Source organism: Lynx canadensis, chromosome B4, assembly GCF_007474595.2.
Source record: "Lynx canadensis isolate LIC74 chromosome B4, mLynCan4.pri.v2, whole genome shotgun sequence".
In the NCBI taxonomy this organism is placed as follows: domain Eukaryota; kingdom Metazoa; phylum Chordata; class Mammalia; order Carnivora; family Felidae; genus Lynx; species Lynx canadensis.
Window position 1 is genome coordinate 24,159,765 of NC_044309.1, and position 20,883 is coordinate 24,180,647.

Genomic DNA, 20,883 nt, shown 5'->3' on the forward strand with positions numbered 1-20,883 from the left:
AGAGTCAGATGTTTAACCAACTGAGCCACCTAGGCGCCCCGAGAAGTTTTTGATTGTCACAATTTGGTGGTGGGGTGTGTAGTGCTACCGGCACCTGGCAGGTAGTAACCAGAGATGCTGCCACACACATCCCCAGGGCACAGGACAGCCCCCACCACAAGCAGTTATCCAGCCAAAATACCATCAAGTGCCGAGACGGAGAAACCACACGCTAGAGTAGAATTTCCTTTAATAGCTGATCCCTTGCCCAGCAGCATCCTACGCACTCAGCCTTTCAGACAAGGTGTCTGTTCAGAGAACGCCTGACCTGGATTTTGCTTGCCCTGTGTCTCTGGGGTTCAGAAGAGGTAGAAATTTCCCTTATTCTGACGGAGCACAGAGCCAGGATCTGGGTACTGACTGCTCTGTGCCAGCCTGCCTGCTTGCATCAGAGCCCAGGGTTCATGAGGCAAAAATCGTGGCCCTACGTGGGCCATTCATTTTGATATAAAGAGCCCTCTGCTCCTCAGCCACCCAAAGGGAAAGGAACTCAGGGCACCCACATCATGGCTGAGCCCAGTGTGTCTCCTATGGGGAAAGGAGGAGATAGTGCCTTCACTCCTCCACGTGGTGTTACAGCTTCCATGCCAGCGTATCCATTTGCATGCACAACAATCTGTCTCTTGGTATAGCAGAAATCCTAAACTTTCCAACAATCTTGGGGAAAAGCTCCTTTACTTGTCAAAGGAGACCTTACTTATATGATGTAAACATTATGGTATGAAATCCTTGACAATCTTAGAATGACACAAGAAAAGCAATGCAATGTAGACTTAAAATTCCCTTCGTTTTGTGTTTCTGCATCATTTTGAAATGAGATTTTGTTAGCTGTTACAATTATATTTCTGTGATGTCTTTGGGAGGGAAGAACTGTTGTGGGGAAATTAACAGAAGAGTATGATGAGATGGGCTTGGATGTTTATCCTCATTCTATAAGGATTGTTGATTAACAGTCCACACTGTTAACTGCAACTGATTTTGTCTTGCTGCAAGTGCAAGGCATTGAATGAGTCGAAATGAAAAGAAATGTGTTCTCCATCAGGATAGAAGTAGGATTTTCACAGAACTAATGAAGAATGACCACACTCACAAGGTGGGAAGGAAGGCAACAATTTCTCAGTTCTTAAGAACCGCTTCAAAGGACTCCCAGCAAGAGCAGAATCAATCGCGGTTCTCTTTAGCTGACAGATTTGGGGTGTGGAGGGGTGGCATCCAACCTGTGGTTGGGCCCAGTGCTCCTTTCTCTGGACCCTCTTAGCCTGAGGATTCAGGCTGAGTTTGAGGATTCAGTTCAAAGGATAACCAATACGATGGCGTTCTCCTGTGTCCCAGGAGGATTCTAGGTCTGTGGAAACGAGGAATGTTTCTTGCATGTGAAATGATGTTGATAATAACTAGAAAAGGTAACTGTGTGTTGCTGTTACTTTAGGTGGCGCTATATCTAACATGTATGCCATGCTGATTGCACGCTTTAAGATGTTCCCAGAAGTCAAGGAGAAAGGAATGGCTGCTGTTCCCAGGCTCATTGCCTTCACATCCGAGCATGTACGTGTTTCTGTTCTTTCCAGGTTTAAGGTTTTCATCTGTAAAGCCCAAGTGGAAGGAGTCCTATTTGGAAACGCTTTATCCCCAGAGGTTCTCTTCCTAGAAGATACTTCTTGGGAGAGAATTTGGGGAGGGAGCAGCTGAGTGGTACGATGGGGGAAGCCCTTTCTCTTTGAAATTTAGGAAAACCTTCATAGAGAAAGCAGAATGTTTTTACTTCTAGTTCCTACCCTTCATTTTTCTGTAGTAATGCTGTATGTTGGGGGAAGAGGGAGAGGAGAGGCCAGAGTGACTATGAGCTCATTTGGACAATTGATGCTATGCCTACATAACTCAAAACTCCAGTATGTCCTATTGATACAATCTTTCTGTATGAAAATTCTGATCAGATTGTCTACCCTAAAGGTGTCTTGAACCATTTAATGCTAGTCTTTGGGAGGCTGAATCAGAGATTTTTATCACTGTAGAGAAATGGCCTAGTGGTCATATCTATCATATCTCATCTCTGGGTCAGTTCTGTCCCAGCCAATCACAGGCTCCTGTGCTCTGCTATGTAGTTGTCCAGGTGGGGTGCTGAGAGCTGGGTCTTTCAGCTGAATGCCACAGTGTGGTACTCCATATTCTTTCCATGGCTTTAGAAGAGTTAATGCCATTCTCCCTACTGTCGCAGGCACATTGAAAAAAGTGGCCCACCCTATTTACATAAGTTAAGCTAAACAGCATCAGTCTGTTAGGCCTCCAGCTTACTCTCCTGTGCAGAGATGGGGCCACACACAAGCTCAAAGCAGCTGTTTGAGCAAAATCTTGGTTCCAGATTCTCCCACCAATGAGCCCAGCAGCAAACCAGAGGCTGTTCTCAACAGGCATTAGTAAGCATTACCTGCCATGTAATTCCTGAGATTTTCCTTTCACAACCTCTTCCTCAAAGTAGCCTAAAGTTTGGGAAACAATTGCCTCAAGGAAGATCAAGAAGCCCTCTCATGGTGGGGGAAATAAAGAGATGGGGATGGAAGAAGGGTCTATAGAGAAACTAGGGGCTCCTGTAAAGAGACATCAGTGGGGAGATGCAAGGAGTCATAGTAGGAGTCAAGGCACATCTCCTATGGAACTTTTCTTTTTCTTCTTTAAGTGGTGTGTGTGTGTGTGTGTGTGTGTGTGTGTGTGTGTGTGTGTTCATAATAAGGAAACAAAGGGCAAGTACGACTGGAAGCCAGTGAATACAATTCACAATTATAGCAGTGGCCATGGAATCAAAGGAAACTAGTGATTTATGTTAACAAATGATCTTTAGCATCTTGTTTTTAATCATGTTTTAGTATTTTGTTTTGCCCTTCCTCAATTTACAGAGGTCAAATTTAGCAGAGAAGTCCACAGCCTCAAATTACCTGGTGTTTTACTTCCTATTGCTGCTAAAACAAATTACCACAAACTTAATGGATTAAGCCAACATAAATTTATTATCTTATAGTTCTGGAGGTCAGAAATCTATGGGTCAGGTAACACTGTGTTCCTTCTGGAGACCATAAGGGAAAAATCCGTTTCCTTGCCTTTTCCAGTTTCTAGAGGCCAGCTGCCTTCCTTGGTTCATGGACACTTCTTCCAACTTCAAAACCAGTAAAACATCTTCAAATCTCTCTCTTCTTCTCTCTCACTCTCTCTCTCTGACCTGTGCTTTTGTCACCATATCACCTTCCCTCACTCTGACTCTCTCTTCTTTCCCTTATAAAGACCCTTATGATGACATTGGGCCCACCCAAATAACCCAGGACAATTTCCTATCTCAAGACTCTTAGTTAAGTCACATCTACAAAGTTCCTTTTGCCATGTAAGGTAACATATTCTTAAGTTTTAGGGATTAGGATGTGGACATCTATTCAGGGAGGGCATATTCAACCTGTTAAGCCTAGTACCCCACCATGAGATAATTTTCATTTCTCAACTTGTCCACAGATAGAAAAGCATGATATAATTTTTTCCAATTACTATTTCCGTATAGTATTGTGTCCCAAAATAGTTAAATGTTACTCTGGTCTCAGCCTCAAAAAATTCAAATGATCTTATATTGGGCATCTTTTTATTTTGGCTTCCATGCTGTTTGCACAACCTGAAATGAGGTTGGTCGACCAGCAAGCTGTACTATGCTGTCTGGTGTCTGCATGAATTTCTTGGCTCAAGTTTCATGGAAATTGACTTAACCTTGCCCAGAAAACCCAGGTCATGTGGTGTAAGAATAATTTTGCTATGCCTTCTTTTTTTGATATTGCAAACTTAGAGTCTACTTCTTCACGTCTAAGCAAAAGAAAGGTGATTCAGCTGTACAATTACCATTCAATTTTTCCTCCTCCTTCTTTACCTCTATCCATGCATATAATTATGAAAGAACATTTGAATTATGAACCTTTCCTAAAATACCAATTGGTTCTAACTCTAGGCTTATTTTTTGACAAGATGAACTCTTTTTCTTTCTTTTTTTAAAAAAACTTTTTAGCATTTATTTGTTTTTTGAGAGACAGAGCACAAACAGAGGAGGGACAGAGAGAGAGGGAGACACAGAATCCAAAGCAGGCTTTAGGCTCTGAACTGTCAGCACAGAGCCCAATGCGGGGCTCAAACCCATGAACTGTGAGATCATGACCTGAGCTGAAGTCAGACACTTAGCCAACTGAGACACCCAGGTGCCCCAGATGAGCTCTTTATCTAACGTATGATACCTTATATATGATAACTATTTGACAATTTCCAATACACTTGCAATATACATTAACTCATTTGACTCACACAACAATATCATAGGACAGGTAGAGCAAAGACTGTTATCAGCATTTTTTAAATGAAGAGGCTGCAAGTAGAGTCAGGATTAAATGGGTTTCCCGACCCCCAGGTCAGTGAGCTCCCTGTCCCAACTACCAATGTAGAAACCAGATTAAAATATTCAGCAACAACATCTTGTATGCCATGTCTCATCAATTAATTTAATATTTTATACTTTCCCAAATAAAATTTCCACCAAGTGCTTTTTCTTAATGTGAACGTGATGCTAAATTGTTATTGCCCCTACCAAAACAAAAAATACCCTGCAACCTTCCTTATTATCTCATAGACCTGGGCTGGAGGGGACTTTCAGAGTTCACTTAAGGCACTCCTATGTCTTATTGAACTCTTGATCCAAACCATTCTGTTCAGATAAGCCCTTAAAAGTGAGCCCTACCCTTGAAGCTCCAGGTTGAGAGGTAATGTGACCCCTGCATCTAGTTCCTTTGGGCTTTAAACTTCAGGGCCATTCCATCCCATTCATCACTTAGTGTAGTTCCTTCCAGCTTCGGGCCAGGCCGTATATTCCCTTCATCTTTTCAGGTTTTACAATCACCTTGTCTCCACCAGCCCCAGAAATAGATCCCCACAGGCTGAAGACAGAAGATTACCAAGTCATGTCTCAAATGCTTTTTTTTTTTTTCCAGGCCAAACAATTTCCATCTTTGCATGGAAGTTCTTTCCTGAGTCCCTTACCTGCAGGGAGAAAGGATGAGTAGAAGAGCTGCTTTGTGGATCCAGTAGGGGCGGGGGTGGGGGGTAGGACAATGGCTATGGCAGAAGCTGCTTTAAGTATTATCTTTCTTCATGTTATTTGAGAGCTTCCAAGGCCCAAGACTTTTGGAGACTTAAATGAGAGCCTTATAAAGCAGTCACCGTGGGGTGCCTGGGTGGCTCAGTCAGTTAAACATCCAACTTTAGCTCAGGTCATAATCTCATAGTTCGTGAGTTCAAGCTCCACATTGGGCTCTCCACCATCAACCTAGAGCTCACTCCAGATCCTCTCTCTCCCTTTCTCTCTGCCCCTCCCCTGCTCACTCTCTCTCTCTCTCTGTCTCAAAATAAAATAAACATTAAAAAAAAAAGCAGTCACCTCAGCTCCTGTAATGTAGGAAACTCTATATAAATGTTAGGTAACTTAAAAAAAAAAAAAAAGCTATTTGTAGATGAGGAAACCAAGTCCCAGAGGTGATAGATGCTTTGCCCAGGGTTTCACAGCCAGTCAACGACAGAGTCAGATCTAGAGTATCAGTTTCCTGATAATCCCAGTACCGCTCTTTCAAATACTGGGTTGGGTGATCTCTACACCACTCTAGCTGGCTGCTCTAAATTCACGTGGTAGCATCCTTTCTGAAATCCTGTTTTCCCCATGTTAGTTCTTCTAGTGCTAATATAATTTTCTAATCTATTGAGCCAGTTACTGACTTTTCTTCTAGTCTGAGCATTGAGTTTAAAACTTGGACCTGTGTAGAGCTATAGGGATAGAAATGACATTAAGAAAGTCTTCCAGCATCCAACCAGAAACATCACACATTGAGGAAGGGAAGGGTCATCTTTTGTTTTCTAAATGATCCACACTGTCTCTCTCTTTTGTAACCCACAGAGCTACCCGTCTCTTTTCTGGATGCCAACCCAGACTAGAATTCTCCCATGCTGATAAGGAGGGCAAGCTATTAAATTTTTGTTTGTCCAAATCCAACTGTTTTCTTGAAATTTGAACAGGGCTGAATTAAACAAATAATATTGCTATGAAGAACATTAGAAGAAGTAAATATATCCACTAAATTGAAATAAGAGATAGCACATAAGCAAAGAGTTCTAAGATTATTTTCCTCCACAATATGGAATCACAAAATCTCAGAATTGGAAAGGATCTTAAAGATTGGCTGGTTCAATACTCATCCTTTGCTGAAATCTCATCGTTGTCACCAAATCTTCAGTGATAGAAAAGCTTGGCAAAAATTAATCTGATGAGTTTTAGGTCCTTTCTTGAAAGTAGGTTTAGAGGGAAGTTAAGACTCTAGCTCAATAATTTATATCTCTAGCTCTGAATCCTTTGAAAGCCCAAACTGTGAGCTTCATTCCAAATTTCTCTTATTTCCTTGTGTGCAACAAGCTCTTCCAGAAAGAATTTCGGTGTGAACAGCATAATTGCATTTAGGAAAACTGTTCTTAAAATCAGATTACAGGTACTGGGATCTTTTACGCAATGGGCACAACTCACTCCACTCTTTACAACTAGTCACCAGTGTTCTGCAGAGCCCTCTCATGGCCTCAGCCCACTTTGGGAGGGAGATGATTCTCATAATTGTTTAGAAAAATGGTTTTCACATAAAAACACTATAGGAGAGGCTTCAATTCAAAAATAGATGTCCTTTATGTTTAAAAAAAACTAAAGGTGACCCAGGCAGCTTGGAAACAGACAGCGCCCATGTAATGCTCCCATTAGACAGAAGCTTCACCTGACAGAACTTCAGGAAGTGAAACTGTGAGCTAAAACCAGTTTACCTTTAGCCTCTGCATTCCTACTTCCTGTTCATTTCAGGGCATCATCACCCCTGTGTCATTTTCTCTTTCTACTCAATCCCATGAAAACCTACTCTCAAGAAAGAGCCTGAGAGCCCTGTAAATGATTCGTAAAACCTAAGTGCCTCTCCTGGGGTATTTCCGTTGCAATAGGAGACAAAAGAAGGGGTCAGCAAGGCACAAGGGCACCATGGGCAGTGGGATGTTTTCTTTATACCTTCCTTCATTCACTCAGTGCAATATGTGCCAGGCAATGCCTCAGGTACTGGGGAGGCAACAGTGAACAGAACAGACCCAGTGCCTGCTCTCAGGGAGCATATATTGTACTGTGGGGGAAGGAAAGGACAGGGGTCCGGAGGGGATAGTCATACTTCTCAGTGCCCCAGAGACCACACTGAGTGATCACTGTAAGGGAATACATGCTCAGTGCTGATGCTCACATTTGTCACCAGCTGTCATCCTTGGATCTCTTTCATGTCAACTGAATCTCGATACATATTATTCTTTCTTTTAGCACAAGCTCACAATGGGTGACTTTACACTGTAGAACTATGAGTGATAAGGTACCAGCTTCCCGGAGGTGCCTTGTATGCAGATCCATATCACATCAGAATCACATGGAGTCTCTGAGAATGTGGTTGGGTGATCCCCTATCCTCCAAATCATTATAATTAGAAATCAATGAGGTGGTCTCACAGAGTACAAGCTTCTTTGTAAATCAGATGATTTAGAAAGTAGGATGCTCTTTTAAGGCCACTTGATGAGTAGAAGCAAGGACAAGGACCCAGTCTAAGGCAGAAAAGGCTATCATTTTCATCAAATCTCAGGATGTATAGGGGTAAACCAGTAGGTGTATGGGAGGAGTGTGGAGAAAAAGGAGGACAAGGGAAAGACTGTTGCTCCTATAATTGCTGAGCGGGGAGGGGTGTCCAAAAACATGCGGAGGGGTCAACGAAGCAGATTTCAGCTCTTTTGTAGGTTGGGCTTCATGACATATTTGTTGAGGGTCCTGCTATGTAAGGCCCCCCATCCACCTCTGTTTGGTGTTCCTCCAAACATGCTTCATTCACTCCACTCACAAAGGGGTTCAAGTCCAAGGACAATGAATAGACCCTAGAGATAGAAGATAAGAGCTTTTGACAGAATGTCAGAAGAGTCAAGAACTGACATTTCCAACCTAGTGTGTCTTTTTTCTTTCCTTGTTTGAAGTTTTGACTTGCTTCTTCCCAAAATGGCTGATCTGGCTATCAGGGCCTACAGCAGCTTCCTGCTTGGGAAGGAAGGACCCCATCTGGGGCCCTTTGGATGCCAGGAAGATCTCTGGACTTGCTTTTAGAATGAGCTTTAGATTAGAGGTGTTGGGGTCTATTTAGGCCACCATCATCTGGCCCCAATCACCAAAGCCACACCTCAATATTGGGATTTGTGGCCAGAGATTTGTGTCAATAAATAGTAGACATTTTTCTGGACTTGTTCTCTGAGCATATGGTCAAATTTGATAAATCCGTGTTAACTATATACTACAGCAAAGTCCTTGCCCTCATGTAACCTGTGTTCTAGTAGGGGACAGATAGTAAACTAATAAATATTTGCTTTAATGCCACATGCTGACAAGAGAATGGGGCAGTAGTGGGCTATTTTACAAGATGGTCATAAAAGGTCTTTGTGGAGGTGATATATAGCAGAGACCTACATCGAATGAGGGAGGGAGCCATATAAATGTCTGAGGGAAGGATTGCCCAAGAAATGGAATGGCAAGTACAAAGGCTGAGAGGCAAGAACAAGCTTCATGAGCTCACAGAAGACTAAGACCAGTGCTAGCAGTAGAAAGAGCAAGAGGAGGCAAGGCAGGTGATGAAATAGGGGAGGTAGCAGGGGACTGAAGGCAGTTTTAAAAATCTTTGTGTCCGTGAGCTTAGCAGAAGCTTTCCCTGAGACCCCGTGGTCCACTAAGTAGTTGAATCTGAGTCTCCATTAAAAATTTGGATGTGACCAACAATGGCTTGACATAGTTATAATCAGGTTTCCAAGCTGCTTATCTAAATTGTAATAGAGGGAGAGAAACCAGCATGTCAAGAGACTGAAGTGGTTTGTCTCAGAGCTTTTCCCTATTCACCTTATTCTCCCACCATCCCTAAAGACAGAAAAGATTTATTGTCCCCATTACTGAAGGAAGGAGCTGATGCGTACCCTCTAGTCATAGGGCTAGATGGAATGATGGAGCTCATGCCCCTGCCCCAGCCTGTGAGCTCTCACCCCCACGCATTCTTACTCTGGATAATATTATCCTACCCAAGCCCAGAAAGCCGGCTTATTTTTTAATTACAATTATTTTATAACTATACAACCCCATGGTACTTGCACATATTTTATTATTTTATTTTGTTTTGTTTTGAGAGAGAGAGTGTGCATGAGTGCACATGAGCAGGAGTGGGGCAGAGGGACAGAGAATTTTAAGCAGGCTCCACACCCAGTGCAGAGCCCTATGTGGGGCTCAATCTCATGAACACCAAGATCATGACCTGAGCTGAAATCAAGAGTTGGACGCTTAACTGACTGAGCCACCCAGGCCTCCCTATTTGCACATATTTTAAATATCAGCTGAATCATGTAGCCTGTATCTAGATTACTTGTGATTTTTTTAAAAAGGATAGAGAAGTTAATCTCCCATCAATCTTGGATTTTCATTTTGTAAAAAATAAAAATCAGATGGGTTTTAATATCTATTACCCAAATAGAAATATGCTATAGTTCTAAATAAGCCCTAGATTCTAGCAAGTCTATTATTTTTCCAAGATCAGGGTGGAGGAGATACGGGGGATATTCATTAACTCATTCCCCAGCCATTCTGTTGATGAATGACTGATCATCACAAGAGTCTTGATGATTTGGGGACACATCCGAATCCTTGTAGCTTTCAATTTTTGTTCACAGCTTTACCTTCTGAAGCCACCCAGAACCATCTGTCCCTTTCCTCTTACCTTGACACAGCCCTTCAGATACGAAGGCCACCCATGCCACATGTCCTGGTTGCCCTTTGCCCATGAACAAGCATCCTCTGAGCTCTCTTCAAACACCTGGTTTCTGGGCTCCTCAGCTCCCAGCATGCTGCTCTGCTGTGGTTCATCAACAAGTAGGTCCATTAAACATGGTGCCAAGGATTAAAAATGACTCCCCATGTGTTCTCACCAGCACAGAGATGTGCCATTTAAGCTGTTTTCACTGTTTCTTCCTCATTAGGTAGTGTCTTTTTTTTTTCCTTTGGCTCCTTGCTCTCCATGGTCCCTTGCTATTTGTGGATAACATCTAGTGATTTCCCTGCTCTCTTTCCTGAAAATGTAAACAGGCTCAGTGTTCGGTACCTAATCTTCTTTTTCATGCCTCATATCCCTTTTCGTTCCCCATCTTGAAGCCTTCTATTTGGGCATGTGTTTTTTCTTTAAGTGTGTGGCATTTGCTAGAGTGATCAATTATCCTAGGTAATTGCCCCTCATTTGAGAATCCCTATTCTTTCTCATTAAAAAACAGACAAGACTACTTCCTCTCATTGACCAGGTGCACCAGATCTCTTACTTAGCCCCAATTTGCCATTTGGCAGTTTAGTACTATCAAAGGTTTAGGAAAAAACAAAAACAAAAATAAAAGTAAACCAAGGAATCACTGAGGTAGTAGTAATTAGTGGAAGTTTATTGTGCACACACCAAAAAGAGACTTTGCAAACCCAGAGCGCTCAAACCAAAAGAGGGTATGAGACTCCGAGTATATTGTTACAAGCAGTTTATATAGTATGGCAGCAGTGACTGTTGACTCTTCACGGTGACTGGGAACAGTATTAGAATTCTCTGAAATGAAAGAGCATTGCCTAGTGGTTACCTCATATCAATTTGGGGGGAACAATTTAAGTTTCTGTTATGATTTTCAGAGGCAGAAGCAAGATGTGACCCGAGTTGTTAGCCTCACTGTCATGCAAAATAAGCTAAATTAAGCTCTGCTTGTAGGACTGAACTGATTGTCTGCTCAGGAAATTTTCAAGTCTGGTCACCATTTGTGTTTGGTTTTAACAGTGCTTAGGAGCTCCTTCACTGAGGGGCTTCATTTGAGTGGTTTGTGCTTGCTCAGTGGGCAGCTGGTCCCTCTGTTCTGTGCCATTTCCCCCTGAGCTCTTTCTTCTGGGGGTCACCCAGGGATCTGCTAACGATGCAAGAGAGAACACTTTTTTGTGTTGTTGGGGGAGTCATGCATCTTTACAAACCCAGTTAAGCTTTCTCTCCTAGTTCCCAGGTATCTTGGTAACGACTGTCTACTTTGTCTTTCTGATTGTAAAATGAGGCTAATGGCCCTTTGTCATTACTCCTTGGGTACACTGGGCCTTTTAAACTCCTCTGTCCAGGCCCTCATTTATTGGTTTACATTATTTGCTGCTGTTATCAATGTGATTGCCTCTTGCTTATTAGACACACCCCCTAAAAATATATATGTTAATAGTTCCTATGCTGCATATATAAGAATTCAGATGAGTCAAAAGTGGGCATTCAGAGAGAGTACACTCCAAACTCTAACTTAAAATTCCAGTCAGCAACCCTTTGGAGATGTAAATTGAGGAAGCAGCTCTCCTTTCGGACAGCTTAATGATGTGTAGTTAATAGTAAGAGGCTGCTGGGCAGATGCCATACAGCTGGGCTTAGGTTAGCCTCTCTCAGTTTTCCAAATTGCCCTGTGATTACAGCCATTGAGATTCAGAATCCTACCCTCGATCAATAACCAAAAGCACAAACAAAGATCTGGCAGTGGCTTGTCAGTGTGGCCTTTTCTGCACACTATCCTCCTCAAGCCAGTGACTGATGCTTTTTCCCTGCTCCTGCCTCAGGATGAGAGTCGCCTACACAGCAACTAGTTCCTGCGCCAAGTCTGGGGTAAAGAGTGCTGGATTTAAGGCCAACTTCTCTTGAGTGCCCACAATTTCACTGAACTTGAGAGACACTGAGTGTAATCTCTTGGTAGGAAAATATAAGCCTGGAAGCCATATTGTACATAGCTCCTGGAGTCAGTTGACTTGTTTTTATGCCTTATATGTAGAATTGGTTTGGATTATTGTCTGTTGGGGTAGCAGGTCCATTTATAATTTCCAGGGTCTTATTATCTTCACTCAGAAACTCAAGTGAGGGGCCCCTGGGTGGCTCAGTTGGTTGAGTGTCTGACTTGATTTTGGCTCAGGTCATGATCTCATAGTCATGATATCGAGCCCTATGTTGGGCTCTGTGCTAGGTATGGAGCCTGCTTGGGATTCTCTCTCTCTCTCCTTCTTTCCCTCTGCCCCTCCCCTGCTTGCCCATGTTCTCTCTCTCTCTAAAAAAAAAAAAAAAAAAAAAAAAAAGAAGAAGAAGAAGAAGAAAGAGAGAGGAAGAAAGACAGAAAGAAAGAAAGACAGAAAGAAAGAAAGAAAGAAAGAAAAGAAGAAAGAAAGAAAGAAAGAAGAAAGAAAGAAAAAGAAAAACTCGAATGAATTCAACAACAACCACCACAAAACAACCTGTTCAAAAATGGGCAAAACACTGGCATATGCATTTCTTTAAAGACAATGTACAATGTGTGCCAATATGCACACAAAACACTCAACATCAGTAATTATTAAGGAAATACAAATTGAAACCTATAATGAGATACCACTCCCCCCCATTTGAATGACTATTACCAAAAAACAGAAAATAACAACTATCGGCAAGTTTGGGGAGAAGTTGGAACCATTGGGAACTGCTGGTGGGGATGTAAAATGGGGCAGCTGCTATGAAAAATAGTATGGCAATTCCTCAAAAATAGAATTACCATTGACCCAGCAATTCCATTTCTGGGTTTATACCCAAAAGAATTAAAAGCAGGGCTCAAAGGGATATTTGTACACCCATGTTCATAGCACCATTATCCCCAATGGCCAAATGGTGGAAGCAACCCAAGTATCCACTGATGGATGAATGGACAGACAAGGAGACTCTGGCACAGGCTGCAACATGGATGAAACTTGAGGATGACTATGCTGAGTGAAATAGGCCAGTCACAAACTAACAAATACTATATGGTTCCACTTACATGAGGCACCAAAGGTAGCCAAATTCATAGAGACAGAAAGTACAGTGGTGGTTGCCAGGGGCTGAGGGAGGGAGGAATGAGGAATTATTGTGTAATGGGTACAGAATTTCACTTTTGCCAGATGAAAAGAATTCCGGAGATGGATGGTTTATGATGGTTGCACAGCTACATAAATGTACCTAAGGCCGCTGAACTGTAACCTTACAAATGGTTACGGTGGTAAATTCTATGTTATGTGCCTTTCACCACAGGTTAAAAAACAAACCTCAATGGAAGGATGCCATCTTCTCTCAGCAAGCGAGGTTTTGAGGGAGATTAAAAATAAAAGGAGAAAAAAAAACAGCTGAGGGAATGGATCTTGAATTTACACACAACTAATTATAAATGTTTTTTTTTTTTAGAGTCATTTTTCTCTCAAGAAGGGAGCTGCAGCTCTGGGGATTGGAACAGACAGCGTGATTCTGATTAAATGCGATGAGAGGTGAGTGCGAATCTGCAACCCTTGTTGGTTGGCAATTTGCAACTTCCACATGTATTATCTTTTAGTCCAAAAATAGGCATTGGCTGGGGGGGCAGCAAAACCTACCTCCATCCCTGCTTATGTTTCGCTGTTTCTTTTTCACATGGGCTCTTGCTTGGAGTCCTGGGATGTTGTTCCTCAACGCCGTGGAGCGTTTCATGGCCCTTGACTGAATTGGAACCTTTGTTAAATCAATCAAAATATTCTGCACCAAGCAGGTGCAGAAGGACATTCATCACCTGGGCACTTAAGCAACAACCAGCAGTTTGAGCACTGATTTATGGACGTATCATCATTCTAGGTGCCACGATTGTGTGAACTTGATGGACTGATTACAGAAGGGGGGACAGTTTAGTGAGCAAGAAGTAAATGATGCCCCAGCAACTCATCCACTCTGTGCTGGAACCAAAGGGTTCTCATAAGGAAAATCCCTGCCTTAATAGGCACGCAAATGTCATAGGTATTCTGGAAATAGATGTAGGGAGCTTAAAAGGCCTTTCCACTATATCCATGTAAATTTTCATTAGCCTATATAGGTCTGTAACCTATAAAAAATTAAATGTAGTCTCCAAAGAATTAAGACATTTCACTAAATTAGAAGGAAGCTACTCAACCATTTATTTTTTCATATGTATTTATTAGATAGACATTTGTGATTGCCCACCATATCATGAGGCTTCAGAGAGCATAAGGTATAATCCTGGTTCCCTGACAGTATATGATCTAGGAGAGATGGGGTCGCACCAGCAGGAGACAGTTTTATGGTTGAATCATGTGGCACAGAGTACATACTCGGTACATTGGTAAGGCTTGGAAGGCTCCATGCAGCAAGGAGAACTTGTGCTTTCAAAAGATTTTCAAAGCTAGGGATGAAGTGGATGGGGGAGGGGAAGATGGGGGCCATTGCAGAGGACCTGAACACCACCAGCAAAGCCCAGAAGTAGGAGTCAGCTTGTGGGGCTTGAGGACCGGGGCCTGACCAGAGGCATTGGGGACGGACAGCCATGGTGAATCCAGTGGGCCATGTGGGATTTTGAAAGCTCAACAAAACAAACTGATTAATGACACCTCTCTCTCTGGGAGGGAAAATTACAAGGGATTGCCACTTTCTTGTTCACACCTTTATGTCTTGCCTGACCTTATTTGATTGCTTACAATGAATACATGTTACTTTTACAATCAGAAAAAGTGATTTTTTTCCTTGTGATGGGGGTGGTGAGGGGAATGCTAAACTTAGCATTTGAGTTTGTTGGGTCAGTAATAAGGTAACCCGAAAGCATTTTTATCTGAGAAGAGCATGATCGAAATCATCCTTCAGGAAGCAGGAACAGGAGAGACCTGGGTCAGTGAGGCTGGTCGTGAGGCTCTAACAATACGATGGGTGGGAAATTATTATGAGGAATGGAGCCAGGAAAGCACATTTTGAGGAAGGAGATATATATATATACACAACACACACACATATATATATATGTATAATCTGAAGATTTTTTCAAGTTTTGTGGGGTTTTTTTTGAGTGGGAGGGAGGAGAGAGGGAGAGAAAGAGTGCATGAGTGGGGGAGAGGCAGAAAGAGAGGGAGAGGGAGAGAATCTCAAGCCCCCAATGTGGGGCTTGAACTCATGAATCTGAGATTATGACCTGAGCCAAAATCAAGTGTTGGCTGCTTAACTGACTGGGTCACCCAGGTGCCCCAAAAAGTGCTTATATTTTTGCGACTGCCAATACTATAAGGTACTTGAGAACCGAGATTTAAGAAGAAAACTGGCACTGGAAATTTAGCAAAACCTGCTAACTGGGAATAAAACTCTTAGGTGACTAATATTTTTCTCAATTGGTAGCCAACTCATGCTCGCTTCGGCAGCACACATACTAAAATCTGTAGCCAACTCTTAAAAGGAGCCTAGAGTCTGAGGAAGAATCATCTAGACAGGCCCTAATACCTGACCCACTCAGTCTTCTAAGCCAGCCTGGTCAGCAGGTGTTCTTGACTTGAATCCCAGTGGTCTGGCAGATGACCTGGGAGAACAGAGGGAAACCCTTCACTCCTCAAGGCATCGATATTACCGCTTCTACTCCTGTCAGATTCAGGTTTTAACAATGCAAGGGGCCTTGGAGTGAGTCAATGAAACCAGCCAACCAGGCATTTCCGGGAGCTAAAGCGTGGCCTGAGGACTACTGACTGAGGGCAGCATCATGGTCCAAAGAGAAGTGCAGGCCTGGAAGAAGGAAGAGCAAGAAGAAAAGCAAGAATGTTGCAGGAACAGGGAACACAGACAGGGCTGCCGGGAAGAAATGCCAAAAGATGCCTATCATTCACCAGCAGCAGAGAAAGGAGCAGAAAGCAGAGAATGCTGGGAAACCAGTGGGGTCAAGAATCAGTGACTAGCCAAGTGACCTCACATTTTCACATCAAAGAATTTTATATCAGCAATTTTAGAAGCCACTAGAAAAACTAAAACATAATGTTAAAAATTATTGGTTTTTATCACAAAATACCCTGCAACCTCCCTTCCCCTTACATATACCCATCAGGAGGGTACAGAGGGAAAGGGCCATTAGGAAGTTAGGGCTATGGGGACTTTTTCTCCTTCTACTCATGAGACTTATGGGATGGATGGGGAAGGGAGGAGAGAGCAACACAGGAAGAAGAATAAGAAGGAGAAGAAAGAAAAAAAGATAAGAAATAAGAGATGGGAGAAATGAGGCCCAGGAGGAAACAAAATTTGCAGTGGAAGTATGAAGTGAAGCAAGGAGGAAGAAATACAATTGATCCTTGAAAACATGGGGGTCAAGGGGCACTGACCCCCACCCCCATCCTGTGCCGTCGAATTTATATATAACTTTTGACATCCCAAAAACTAAACTACTGAGAGCCTGCTGTTGACCGGAAGCCTTACCAATAACATAAACAGTCAACACATATTTTGTGTTATATGTATTACATACTATATTCTTTCCATAAAGTAAGCTAGAGAAAAGAAAATATCATTAACAAAATCAGAAGGAGGGGCACCTGAGTGGCTCAGTTGGTTAAGCATCTGACTTTGGCTCAGGTCATGATCTCATGGTTCAGGAGTTCAAGCCCCATGTCAGGCTCTGTGCTAACAGCTTAGAGCTCAGAGCCTGGAGCCTGCTTCAGATTCTGTGCCTCCCTCTCTCTCTGCCCCTCCCCTGCTGACAGCCTCTCTGTCTCTCTTTCTCTCTCAAAAACAAATAAACATTTAAGAAAATCAGAAGTAAAATACATTTATTGTATTGTACTGTATTTATGAAAAAATACCCACATGTAAATGGACCTGCACAGTTCAAACCTGTGTCGTTCAAGGTCAGCAGGTAGAGGGAAAGGTGAGTGGGAGTAGGAAGCACATGAGAGCTTTAAAGAGGACTAAGTGATCATTTTTACCATCTGAAAGGAAATACATGCTTACTTTAAAAATACAAAATAATGGGGCGCCTGGGTGGCTCAGTCCGCTAAGCGTCTGACTTCGGCTCAGGTCATGATCTCGCGGTCTGTGAGTTCGAGCCCCGCGTCGGGCTCTGTGCTGGCAGCTCAGAGCCTGGAGCCTGTTTCAGATTCTGTGTCTCCCTCTCTCTCTGACTCTCCCCCGTTCATGCTCTGTTTCAAAATAAATAAACGTCAAAAAAAATTTAAAAATACAAAATAACAGGGAAAAATTGTAATTCCACCACCCAAAGATTATCACTAATTCCATATTTGAGTCAAAACCTTGAATATCTTTTTCAAACCATAGAGGTGTGGGGTTTTTTTTTTTCTTTTTCTTAAAGGTTTTTAATGTTTATTTATTTATTTATTTTGAGAGACAGAGAGCAAGCAGGGGAGGAGTAAAGAGAGAGGGAGAGAGAGAGAATCCCAAGCAGGTTTCTGCACTGTCAGTGCAGAGCTTGATGCAGGGCTTGATCTCACAAACTGTGAGATCATGACCTGAGCCGAAATCAGGAGTCGATATCTAGAGTCAGACAATTAACCAACTCATCCACCCAGGTGTGCCCCTCTTTTCCTTTTTTAATTTACATATTTGTGGTTACGTTTCTTTTCCTAGCCAGACATGATAAGCATTTCTCCACATTATTACAAACATGCTTAACTACATAATATGTGAGGATGTGACTATGTGAGAAAGCACAGAAGTGATAGTACTTTGAAGGGCAGACTCAGAGCTGGACTGTTTTGACACCCTATCCTTCCTATCTCAGCTCCAGCACCAGCTTGGGCAGATCCTTATCTGTCTCACTTTTCTTATCTGAAAAAGGAAAAAGGAAAGGCCCTGCTTCATAGGGTTGTTACGAAGATTAAATGTGTTCACAAATGTAAAATACTAAAAATTATATGTAGTAGAAAGCAAGCACAAAATATTACTCCCCTCGTGTTCATTTCCTCGTTTCTGGTGTTGCTGTTATAAATAACCTTTCTATCCTTCAGTGAATATTCTTATGTGCCCAGGGCTTCTCTATTTATGATTATTTCTTAGTACAGTTGCTAACTTAAATTATATAAATATTCTAAGGAAAGTGATACATCAGACCATATTGCCTTTCAAAGGTTTTGCCAGTTTTATTCTCCTAGCGGTATTGTATGAGAGCATGTTGGAGGAAAAGCTCAAAGCTGTGTTGGTAGTGAAATGCAGTCTTTAATTCTATATTGATAATTCATATCATCTCTACAGAATGAGTTTAAGACGGAGTGTGGCCTAATGGATTAAATGCAATTGAAGTGTTTGGGGTCAGGAGCCAAGGAGCAGGCTTTGACAGTCATTCCAGTCATCCCGACTGGACAATAGCCACCCTTCCAGTCGGAATCAGTTAAAACATGCTTGGCAGCCATTTTGTTTTTATTCTTTCCCCTCCTTGTGAAAGTCAGATGTGCAGTTCAGAAAATCACTTGAGGCTGACAAAGTGTGTATCTGCATTCTCGTTTCTCCTAATGTGCTTTGCAAAGTTCATCCAGGTTTTGCAAAACATGAACGTGGACCTGCTCTGGAAGACATTCATTTCTTACAGTTACTCTGACTCTGCATGTTAGTCTGTCAATGGAGGGGGTGATAGGTTTTATCTTGTTCTCATCAGACAGTTGACTTAGTAGCAAGCTCACAATGAAGCAAAATGTCCTAGTGAAGAGTGGTCTGTGCCTTTCTTTCTTTTTTTTTTTTTCAATTTTTTTTCATGTTTATTATTTTTGAGAGAGAGAGAGACAGAGAGACAGAGTGCAATCGAGGGAGGGGCAGAGAGAGAGGGAGACACAGAATCCAAAGCAGGCTCCAGGCTCTGAGCTGTCAGCACAGAGCCTGACGTGGGGCTCAAACCCATGGAGCATGAGATCATGACCTGAGCCAGAGTCAGACACTTAACTGACTGAGCCACCCAGGCGCCCTGTGCCTTTCTAACAACAAGCCCAAAGCCACATATGGAAGAAAATACTGCAAGATACTGTCTCTTAATTAGTAATCACAGGGGCTCAGTTTGGTAACCCATTCAAAGTGAAACATGGTTCTCAGTTAAAACTCAAATAAAGAGAACTACATAATAAATCTTCATTTATTTGGAAAAGGTTGTTTCAGAGATAAAAATCAAAAAGTATATTTAACTTTGTTATTATTCTAATAAGTAAAGTAAGGCAATGGAAAACTGCATTTCACCATGTCTTACATTTGAATGTGAAGAGTGCTCTATTTTTGTAAAAATTGTTAAATTCAAAAGAGGAAAATGTGCTAGATGCATCCTTGATTTCCTAAGATCTAGTTTAAGAGTTCTTTTTCCTTATAACCAAAAAGTTGAATCTTCACAGTATTGAGATTAATGGATTTTTATTTTAGTGTGATTAGGTCTAATATTTTCTGGGATCCAAATTAGTGCTTCATGATGGTGTCTAAGGATAGAGAAGAAAAGTATGAGTTAATATCTAGAGAAAAATAACTATTTGCAAAAGAGGAGTGAGTGATATTTTAGAATTGGATTAGGCACTAAACAAAAAGATGTTTCCCAAGAGTTCAGACAGCAGAGGGGAGAAAACTTCTATACAGAGTTCCCATATGATAGATGTGGGAGCCTTATGAGAGGCTTCTTGGATGTAGGCAGTGGCCTTGACTGGAACCACAGTCTGTGAACAAGGTAGACATAGTCACAGATGCTACAAACTTAGTCTAGTGTGCAAAGGCAGACTTGGGAACATGGGATAACACTTGAGAAAGGTATGTGCTGTGTGAGGGCAAGTACAGGTTGCTATTGATTCACATGTAATTCTACATCCAGAGGGAGGATGATGGGAATTAGCTAGTGAAGAGGAAAGAATGTTCCAGGCAGAGGCCATAGCACATTCTAAGTCATGGATGTGAGGGAAGTTGGCTTGCCCAAGGAACTGAAAAGAAGTTCTGGGGAGAAATGGTCAGAATGTCCTCATCATGAAGGATTCTATGAGCCATGTTTCGACTTTAGGTTGAAGACATTGAGATGTCACCGACGGGTTTTTGAGCAGCAAAGTGACATCATATTTTACCATTAGAAAGATCATTTTAAATGCAGAGTGAATTGTAGGTTGGAGGCTGGAAGTTGGTAGCTGCGGCCAGTGATATGAGTTGATGCTGAATGGTGCTGACCGATGTCAGCTGGAATGAATGCTGGAATAATAGGAATATGACTGGTTTTTATGCAGGTTTGAAAGAAGAATCAAGGATGAATGACAGCCTTCTGGCTTGTCAGCTAAGTCCGTGTGGTGCTGTTCTCTGAGATAAGGAACCCCGGCCAAAGTGAAAAGTTCAAGTTTGAATATGTCGAGTTTGCAGAGCTTATAAGATGGCCAAGTGAAGATTCAGATAGGCATTCTGAAATATGAGCCTGAAGCTCTGAAATTACACAATGGAAGCCACACAGAGTGGGCCTAGGAAAGAACTTAAGTAGCACCTACATTTCAGGGATAAGCAGACTATGGGAGTCTTGCAGTGGAGACTGAGAAGGAACAGCCAGAGTTGTTAGAGGAGAATCGGAATGGGGGCCATGAGGGCCATGAGGAATCTTTCTAGAAGAAGTGGTTAACGGCCTCAAATTGCTACCAATAGATGAAATTGAGGGTCAACAGCTGCCCATCAGCTTTAGTTATGAGGAGGTAGCTGGTGAGTTTGGGAAGAGTAGTTTCAGTAGAGGGGTGGGGCACCTGGGTTGCCTCAGTCGGTTAAGCCTCTGACTTCGGCTGAGGTCATGATCTCACAGATTGTGAGTTCAAGCCCCCACATCGGGCTCTGTGCCTACAGCTCAGAGCCTGGAGGCCTGCTTCAGATTCTGTGTGTGTGTCTCTCTCTGCCCCTCCTCCACTCATGCTCTCTCTCTCTCTCTCTCTCGCAAAAA

At 42.3% G+C, this 20,883-nt stretch overlaps 1 protein-coding gene across 1 annotated transcript in view; it reads left to right on the plus strand.

Moving 5' to 3' along the window:
* GAD2 (glutamate decarboxylase 2) overlaps positions 1-20,883 on the plus strand; it is an 84,958-nt gene that overhangs the window by 11,923 nt on the left and 52,152 nt on the right. Inside the window, exons 7-8 of the mRNA XM_030322495.1 lie at positions 1,469-1,584; positions 13,407-13,486. Of these exons, the coding sequence (XP_030178355.1) occupies positions 1,469-1,584; positions 13,407-13,486 (196 nt within the window). The remainder of the gene's footprint in view (positions 1-1,468; positions 1,585-13,406; positions 13,487-20,883) is intronic.